General features: G+C 43.5%; 2 protein-coding genes across 7 annotated transcripts; one reads left to right on the top strand and one right to left on the bottom strand.

The window, feature by feature from the left end:
• The first annotated feature begins 205 nt into the window (after nt 1-205).
• On the top strand, nt 206-2,994 carry alkbh7 (alkB homolog 7, RNA demethylase). Its single transcript, XM_086185067.1, has 4 exons — nt 206-601; nt 1,028-1,201; nt 1,279-1,403; nt 1,531-2,994. The coding sequence occupies exons 1-4, from the start codon at nt 329-331 to the stop codon at nt 1,649-1,651; spliced, it is 693 nt and encodes a 230-aa protein (XP_086041193.1). The 5' UTR covers nt 206-328; the 3' UTR covers nt 1,652-2,994.
• Nucleotides 2,912-8,048, bottom strand: gtf2f1 (general transcription factor IIF, polypeptide 1). 6 transcript variants are annotated; one of them, XM_086185061.1, is made up of 14 exons: nt 7,991-8,048; nt 7,077-7,151; nt 6,872-6,918; nt 6,449-6,521; nt 6,086-6,279; nt 5,788-5,958; nt 5,438-5,643; nt 5,210-5,357; nt 5,068-5,123; nt 4,825-4,956; nt 4,671-4,738; nt 4,344-4,485; nt 3,981-4,119; nt 2,912-3,888 (listed from the first exon to the last, which is right to left on the bottom strand). In XM_086185061.1, exons 2-14 carry the CDS (start codon nt 7,086-7,088, stop codon nt 3,684-3,686), a joined length of 1,593 nt encoding a protein of 530 aa, XP_086041187.1. In that variant the 5' UTR covers nt 7,089-7,151; nt 7,991-8,048; the 3' UTR covers nt 2,912-3,683. The 6 variants fall into 6 exon arrangements, with proteins under 6 accessions (XP_086041187.1, XP_086041186.1, XP_086041192.1 ...); XM_086185060.1 differs by having other exon boundaries at nt 7,881-8,008; XM_086185066.1 differs by having other exon boundaries at nt 4,674-4,738; nt 7,881-8,008.
• Nucleotides 8,049-8,928: the final 880 nt, after the last annotated feature.

Genomic DNA, 8,928 nt, shown 5'->3' with positions numbered 1-8,928 from the left:
CCATATCAAGATATTTCAAAGCTATATGTCACAAATTGTCATTTTTGTTTCTTTAAATGTTGTTTAAATAATGTATCCTAAATTTAAACAGTTATTCATGATTTATATATAATTCACTGGGTTAGCATTATTTGATTTGTTAGCTTTTTGAGTGTTTGTACATATTTTCTTGTTGTACGTTGTATTCTGACTCCGCTACCAACAATGCATTGCGCCTTCCAACATGGCGTCCTACTTTGACGTTTGATTCTGTCATCAAAAACAAACCGCAGCCTAAAGTGACCGGGACTGTGTAGCGAAGCTGTCCGGATATATTTTAAACAAGAGGATGAAACTGCTGCTCGCGGTAGTGAAACGCATCCATACACCGGCTCTTAACGCCCGCCTCGCCCGTTACCTGAGCTCCTCTGCTAGCAGCGGCCTGCTAGCTTCGACAGACGAGCCTCTGGTCGTCGGGTCAAGTCGGGAGTTGGTGAAGACGCTCGGGTCACAGGTGGAGGTGAGGACGTGCTTCATCACCGAAGAGGAGGAGGATGCTCTGCTGGGAGAGCTGGAGCCTGGCTTGAAGAAGAAGCGCTACGAGTTCGATCACTGGGACGACGTAAGTGGTGATGTCACTGCTGGCTGTGTGGCGGAGGAGAATTCACCCACCTGCTGCTGATTTAAGTAATCAGGCAGAAGTTCTAATGATGGCAAACAGGAGGCCTCGAGTCACACGACTGGTTTAAGGGCCCATTTTTATGTTGAATGTTCCTCTTGTTTGTGGGTCTAGTTTTGTGTCTGTGTTATTGTAAATGATAAACATTCAATCATTTCATAACGAGTTAAAGTTCAAGTACTTTATAGTAGATTTGCTTTTATTTCCTTCGGGAAAAAATAGAATCAATAGGGGGTGTGTTTCCATTGTGGAATATTCACAACCAAATGCAAGAAATGCATCTATTACAATTAAAACTAAAATTATTAATATTTTGATACTTTCACATCAAGCTCTGCTGAGTGCACTCTGTTCCACTCCCCCACATAGGCCATCCACGGGTACCGAGAGACAGAGCGTGCCATGTGGGGGGCGGTGTGCGAGGGGGTCTTGAACCGTGTCCGTTCTGTAGCTTTTGCTGAGGGGAGCCCACTTCTTGGGCCTGTGCACATCCTGGACCTGGACAAGACCGGCTACATCAAGCCACATATCGACAGTATCAAAGTAGGTTTGTTACAATCTAGAAGAGATGTTGGTTTTACAACATTTTCAGTTCAAGTGAAGTTCAAATTATTTTTCAGTTCTGCGGCAGCACCATCAGCGGGTTGAGTCTTCTGTCTGACAGTATCATGCGCTTGGTAAAGGAGGATGACCCCAGAGAGTGGCTGGACCTGCGGCTGCCCCGACGCTCGCTGTACATCCTCAGGTAGCACAGAACGGAGATTTCAGATTTTGTTTCTTGAGATTTTCGAGGTACTTTGAAGCTGTAGTACAGGATCACGCTGGAACCAGAAAGAAAACAAAATGTCTTTTACTCTGTGCTCCCCTCGCAGGGACCAGGCCAGATATAACTTCACTCATGAGATCCTAAAGGACGAGGATTCTGTGTTTAATGGACAAAAAGTTCCTCGGCAGCGTCGAATCTCTGTCATCTGCAGAAACCTGCCCAGTTAACACTAACCTGGGGCACCAGTGAGCTCACGGGATTGTGTCAAGATGAAGTGCTGTTGATAATCTGGACACTGGGCTACTGGGAGATGTTGACTGGATTGTGATGGTCACACAAGATCACTGGAGAGCCACGTCTAGTAGATCCAGCCTGTTAGCAGTGACACCTATCTTCATATTTTCACGGATCGTCCCCAGACACGCGGCCACTACTCACACACGTCATCAACTGGAGCGCCCTTTATATCTGGGTATAGCACTGATATTTATGTGTAATAAATATGAATAACCCATCCATCCATTTTAAATACCGCTTATCCGTTAAGGGTCCCAGGGGGGGCTGGAGTCAGCTGACATTGGGTGAGAGGGGGGGTTCACCCTGGACGGGTCGCCAGTCTGTCGCAGGGATAAACATGAATGAGAAATGGCTAAATCCCCTGATGCATAATCATCAGTTTGCATGTGACGTGTTTTCACACCTACACTCTCAGTCGCGGCTGGCGGTCTAAGCGTGTTTTCAGGCACTTTTCAATAACTTGTACATTACCTTTGTATAAGAAGTTGTTTGCGTTTGTGATATTAACAAATGAAATGGTCAAAATACGTTTTGTTTGCATTTTTTTTTTTGAGCTGATAGAAATGTGTTGTGCTGAATTTCATCTCATGGACCACAGACCTCTGTATTTGAACGGTGTTGTGTTGCAGCACTTTTGAGGTACAAAAATAATCAAATTGTTGGTTAAAAGAATTGATACACAATCACATTTTGATGAAATTTGGGATTTATACTTCCCTAAATGACAGTCAAATAATCAATAAAGAGACCAAACTCACGCTAGAAGTGTCCTGGTAGCTTGAGACAGTCGAGTAAGGAAAAAGACAAATTTTGCAAACTTTGACTAAAATGCAAAGACCACACCGACAGATTCAGAATTTTTACTTGATAATTACTTGTGGTGTCTGTCCCAAAAACACTGCACAGTATTGTTGAGGGTCTAATATTAAATGTCAACTTAACTTCAACCCATTGACCTGTTGCGAAAACCTTCGACAAGCAGGATAAAATGACTGCCAGCACCCTCAGTTCAAGACGCTTGTCCATATTCGTGTAAATGAGAAGTTTGAACGGGAATTTGCATGCAGCCTCGATCCGGCGAGGGAACCCTGAAGGTGTTCATCCGCCCCTCCAGTGAGAAAGACGCTACCGGGACAGGAAATAACAAGTTGAGCCAGTTAGTTTTATTTTTAATTTTTTTTTTATTGAAGGATATTAAACACCACCACATTCAATAATTTTACAAACATCCTCCAGTGTATCGATGCTTACTCATCTCACTGCACTCCGAGTTAATAAAAGGGTGATCGTCGCTTGGTTTTCTCTATCAAATTTAACTTCAACTATCTACAAACCTAGAAATAGCTGTAATAACTTTTTTACATGTATTTGCTATGGAAATAAGAATACAAAGCACAAACAAATGGCCATTGACTGATGCCCACACACACAAACAGTTCTAGACAAGTGGATGATCTGTAAAACTGCACTATGAAGTATGTTCAATCCACATTTAAAGCAAAAAGAACAAAATAGGAATTGTTTGATACTTCTTTGAACTTCAGGAATGAGCGCGTACGTCTCATCCACTTTAAGTAAAAAATAAACTGCATAAAACATCACTTCCTATTTGGCAGAATGCTTATGTTCCTAAAAAAAAAAAATCGGAAAAATGTCACAAATAATCATTTGAGAACAAAATCTCAGGATGTCCAAATGAGGGCAAAATATGCTTCAATATAACATTAAAAAGAGTACATGAAAAAATGGGTACAAAGAGGAAAGCCTTGTACTGTAGAAGATGAGATTTATCGACCCACCACATGGAGTAACACCCCTGAACCCTTCAGCCAGCAACATCTCAGGTATGAAAAACAAACTCAAGTGTGGAACAGAGTTTTTCTTTGGGGGGGGGGGGGGTGTCTAGTGGAGTCCGCTTCCCCCTCCGTCTCTCCGTGTCTCGCCACTTCCTGTCTTCATTGTTTATTCAGTGAGGTAGAAGTGCATTTTGTCGTTGACATTCTTGCGCTCTGGATTGAGGCGCTTCAGGATCTGTGCCAGCACGTTGACCGTCTGCTCACTGCTCAGGCCTGTGCGCTTGGTCTGGAACTTCTTCAGCAGGTCTTTGGTGGTCATGGGTTTACGGATCAGGTAGCGACGGACGGCGTCCTCCGTTAGCTGCACGTCACTGTGAGGTGGAAAGAGTGCACAGCTCACATGCGATCGAATATTTCATTTCATTTGGAAAGAAACGAGTGACTCCTCAGGACAACGAGGTACCTGGAGCTGGGAGTGGATTTTCCTGATGGGGGCTGAGGTGTGGTCTTCCCAGAGGGTGCAGGGCTCTGCCCGCTGGGCTCCATCTTTAGCCTCTTTGCAGCCGGTGAGTCAGTGCTGGGACCCTGCGTCTGTCTTTTACCTATGGGAATGGGAGATTTGGTCGGCATGGAGGAAATGAAGAAAGAAAAGGAAGGAAGAAAAAGAACTGACATATACATGTAAAAAACAGGGATTTACTCAAGTCAACGCACACAATTTTTAGAGGATTTTGACTCCCTGCACCTCAAAAAAGTCCAGGCAAGCAGTGAGTGTGTGCTGCCTTGGAAATTCACACGCGGGAGTGTTACTCAAAGAGCTACACACCTTGCTCCAGCTTGCTGGCAGCAGCACGCAGTGTGTTGGAAGTGGCGGCAGAGTCAATAGATGGCGTCCCAGGACGGCTGCCGGTCCTGGAGCTTCCTGCGGAGCCCCGCCCACCTCCACGTTTGGGAGGTGTACGCTTCTTCTATGAGACAGACGAAGAAGACAAAAGTTTGAATCAAAGAAAACAATGGAAAAATACATTTCTATACACACACGCACAAACACACACAAACAAAACTAGCTGTTCTGACAAATGATTAAAGTGAAATTCTAGAAAAGACAATAAGATGCTCAACTACTGACTCATTCAGCCACACACACACTAACCACCATGAACAAAGCCGAGTCTTTGTCGATGTCACTGTCGTCTGAGCTTTCTGATTCCCCGCTGCTGTCTGTGACACACACATACACACATAAATTCACACAGTTCGAAAACGTCATCATTTACAGCTCAAGTTCAGTCATGGTCTTTCCCTACCTTTCTTTTTCTTCTTTTCCATTTGCACTGGGGTTTTCTTTCCATCCTCCTCTTCCTCCTCCTCCTTCGCCTCCTCCTCGTTCTGTTTCTCCTCCTCACTCTCCTCCTCGCTTTCAGATTGCTCGTCAATCCCTGCAACCGGACCCAAAAAAAAAAAACCCCAAAAAAACCCAGCAGCTTAAATGTCAGTCACACATCAAATCCAGCAGGATGAATTGAAATTCCAGTAAAAATGTGTGGGACCTTTCGGGTGTTCTTCTGTTTTGCGCGGTGCTTCCTTCTCTGGTTCCTCATCTGAGCTGTTCATGGACAAATAAAAACAACTTGCTGGTAAAATAAAAGAGGACACGAGCCTTCACTGTATGTGTGTGAAACAAAGCCAGACCTGCTTTCATCGGTCATGTAATCCACCTCCAGACCCTCGTAGTCTCCATCGTCGCTGTCCTCCAAAGCCTCCCTGTCTTTGTTCTTTCTCTTTTTCTTTCCTTTTCCTTTCCCTGACTCTTTCTTTGCTTTGGGCTTGCTCTCTCCATCTACCCATCAAGAAAAAAAAAGGAGGGTGAAGGTGTTTGTGACATCATTTTATGGAATAATTGATTGTTATTCTCCTTACCGTCCCCCACACTGCCGTCGCTGTCGTCGCTGCTCATCTCCAGGTCGTCTTCCAGGTCGTGAATGCGCAGGTCGCCACCTCTTCCACCCGATTTCTTTTTCTTCTTTGCAGACTTGTCATTCTCGTCCTCCTCTTCCTCACCACGCTCTTGCTCCCGCAGACGTCGCTGGAGCATGATGCTGAAGTGATTCACCACCTTGTTCCGTCTATATATAAAAGAGGGGGATGTCTGGGTTGGACTTCTTTGACCCACCAGAGTCCTGATCAAGAGCATCAAAAACATGCATTTTCCTACATTTCCCATGTCTCTGCTCCTCCCCCTCCCTCACCTGCTCCCCCTCCTCCCTCACCTGCCCCACTCCTCTTCGGCCTCCTCTGCAGTGAGAGTTCGGTGCTTGGCCACAGGAGTGAAGTTATACCAGCCGTGAACAGGGAAAGCTTCGAATGCGCCATCGGGACACTGAGTGAAGATGTAGTAGGAAGCATTTTCTGTCACACCGCCCTTCTTAAGCCCTTTGAACCTGACACACACACACACACACACACACACACACACACACACACACACACACACACACACAGGTTTGATGGAAATCATCTTGCGTTATATCTGGGGCTGTAAATTAAGACAGCTTTGGAATTCTTCACCTCTTGCCGGCTTTGCCATTGACCTTGAGGATCCAGGGCTGGTCTTCCACTTTGAATTCACGTGTCACAATACCAAACTTCTTCCGTCGAGCCTCCTCGCGCTGCTTTTTGCCAAACTCGCTGCCAGCCGCGCCTTCCGGCACCTCTTCCTCGCCGTATATCCGCCGCGCACTCATGTCTCTCTCCATGCGAGCCTAAGGGAGGAAGGGGAGGGTGGTTTCACAACCGTTTCATTTTGTCTTGATTCTACTGTTTCTCTTCTTCTTACTGGATAAACAGTTTTTATTACAGCACAGACTCAGCAGCCTGCCTAGTGACTTGTACTTGTATCTGTCAGGCGTTACCCTACAACACGAGGCCCACCTGTGTCCACGTCGAACAGTTGACTTTGTCTCCTAGATTGAAAGCCATGATGTTGTACTTCTTGCTGGTGTTTCTAACAGATTAAAAAAAGTAATAAATTGTATTGATGGAGATTTATACACAACTTCCTGCATGCACAAGCAGATTTTCAGGTTAAGGGCTTGAACAAAGTGTGATTTAAGAGTAAAAAATATCTTATCAAATGATGTGACATACACACACTCATATATACATATTCTAAACACGTATCATTTTTTTCCAGTTAATTTCCACCCCCCCCCCCCCCATGCAAACCCATGAAATGTATAAGGTTGTTTTGAATAATCACAGAAAAACAATGTTGAGAAATTCACAAATAAATCTTTCAAATTCACACAGCAAAGTAACAGTACATGTACAAATACAACAGCATGCAGTACTCACTTCGGAACTCTCACAGTGTACTCAGTCCCCGAGGAACTGCTGCTCCCCTGCAAGACAAACATATCCGTTTGCTTTTCAGAAGAGGACATAATCTCAGCAGTGTGTTTTCTCTCATCCGTGAGGAGACTGCAGACAAACACAAATAGCACAAAAACTTCCTTTGCACTTCATGTATTTTGTGATAAAGAGTTAATTAAGTACTTACAAGTGATGTCATATTTGTTGTTTGTATTGCGTCAGCGCATCAACCAGCAGATTTAACTTCAGGAAAGTTAGTTCACTTCAAGAAAAACAAAATCAAGAGTTGTGTTATTACATGTCAACGTGTCAAACGGCTTCAATTCCCTTCTAGTTTGATGTCTTCTTGTTGTTGGAACACTTGATTACATTCTGCAGTTGTCTCCATTATTATGTAGCAAACAAGGTTAAAGATGTGAATTATTTTTAAAAGGTTCTACATTACACATGAGCATGAGGGAATGCATTGTCAAATTTGGTGCAAGATGAGAAGTTTGCCCCAAGAAAACGTCATGGGCTCCAGCAGTCTGCAAATGGTACTTGAGGCGCCATGGTTGAGTGACGTCACAAGACCTTTAAATGTTGTGACTTTTACCTTGGAGGGTTTGATTTCAATCTCCGATTTAAGTTTCTAAGTGAATAACTTTGATCTCAAATTAACGTTTGACACAATAAACTGGCTCGAGCTGAAGCCAAGTACAAGGAGCCAGCTGCCCGCATAACAACGACTTCGAGCAAGCTAATAACTGCTACACAATTACCTACAAATTGAAAAAGAATTTAACTGACAGACTTTAAACACCAAAATACATAATACCCGTTTCATTAAGGGAACACGGTCAAACAAGTTAGAACAATCTGAGAACGTTCACAGAGCAGTATCCGTTTTTCGTCAATGACGTTAGCTTCCGCTGCTAACAAACACACAGCAGCCAAACATATTTAACAGGCTGTTTAGCAGTTGATGCTATAACCGTTAATCGAAACTCACATTACTTTTATGTTAGAGGAAGTTAACAGAGGTGGCTCGGACGTCCATTAATCACCAATAAGACAACTGAAGCAAAATAAATGTTCGCGCGTCGTAAGCGGTTGACTTACCGGTGCGCACACTTTTAGTTCCGTCAATTTACGCAGTCGACAGGAAACGAGGAAAAGAACAACGGTTCCCCACTTTAGGCCCGCATTTTACCAAGCTTCGATCGTATCTGTACAACAACAACAACAACAACAACAACAATAATACTACTACTACTAATAATAATATACCTGGTAGATTATGGTCTACTAGTTTTTTTAATTAATAAACCATCTCATTATTGCAGGTGATGCTCCTTTTAAAGGTTTAGTTTCCCAACCAACCACATTGACCCTTATAGTGTGTGTGTGTGTGTGTGTGTGTGTGTGTGTGTGTGTGTGTGTGTGTGTGTGTGTGTTTGCTGAGCATTTTATTCGCTCTTGCAGCTTCTCGTTACAAGCACTTGAGGGCAGTAAATACTTTCAACATCACATTATGGCCAAAAACATTAAGCACTGCTGGACTGGTCAATGTAAAACCATGGAGACACTTGTTTTTGTATTGAATCTTGGCTGGTTGCAGTTGGCAGTTACATATTTTTGAGGTAAATGTGGCTGCAAGATGGGCAGTGGATCTCCAACTGAATAGGCTTTATTCTCTTTAGGTGTATACTGATGGCAGACATAATCCAGCAAATCCCTCGCAGCACCAAAAACTGTAGTGTAAAAGCTTTATCTACAATACAAATCCTACTATGACTTGACATTTAATAATATATCTTGGTAGTTCTCAGGACTTGCTGCACAAAAGCTTATGTCTTGCAGAATCAGGGAAAGGAAACAGTAATGTTTGCAAAGGGAAACATGACTCTTCACACACATGGACTCTGGTGAAAAGTGACCTTGGGTGATCAAAATAACAACAGTTTGCATGGATTGGAAACTTGTTGAGACAGACAACACACACACACACACACACACACACACATTTATTTTGTACAATAAAGGCATTAAATGAAAAT

Source organism: Aulostomus chinensis, chromosome 18 (genome assembly GCF_037954235.1).
Source record: "Aulostomus chinensis isolate RoL2024-O1b breed Wild chromosome 18, RoL_Achi_v1.0, whole genome shotgun sequence".
Classification (NCBI taxonomy): domain Eukaryota; kingdom Metazoa; phylum Chordata; class Actinopteri; order Syngnathiformes; family Aulostomidae; genus Aulostomus; species Aulostomus chinensis.
Note: the sequence above shows the minus strand (reverse complement) of the source record. Positions and strands in the feature narration are given on the sequence as shown.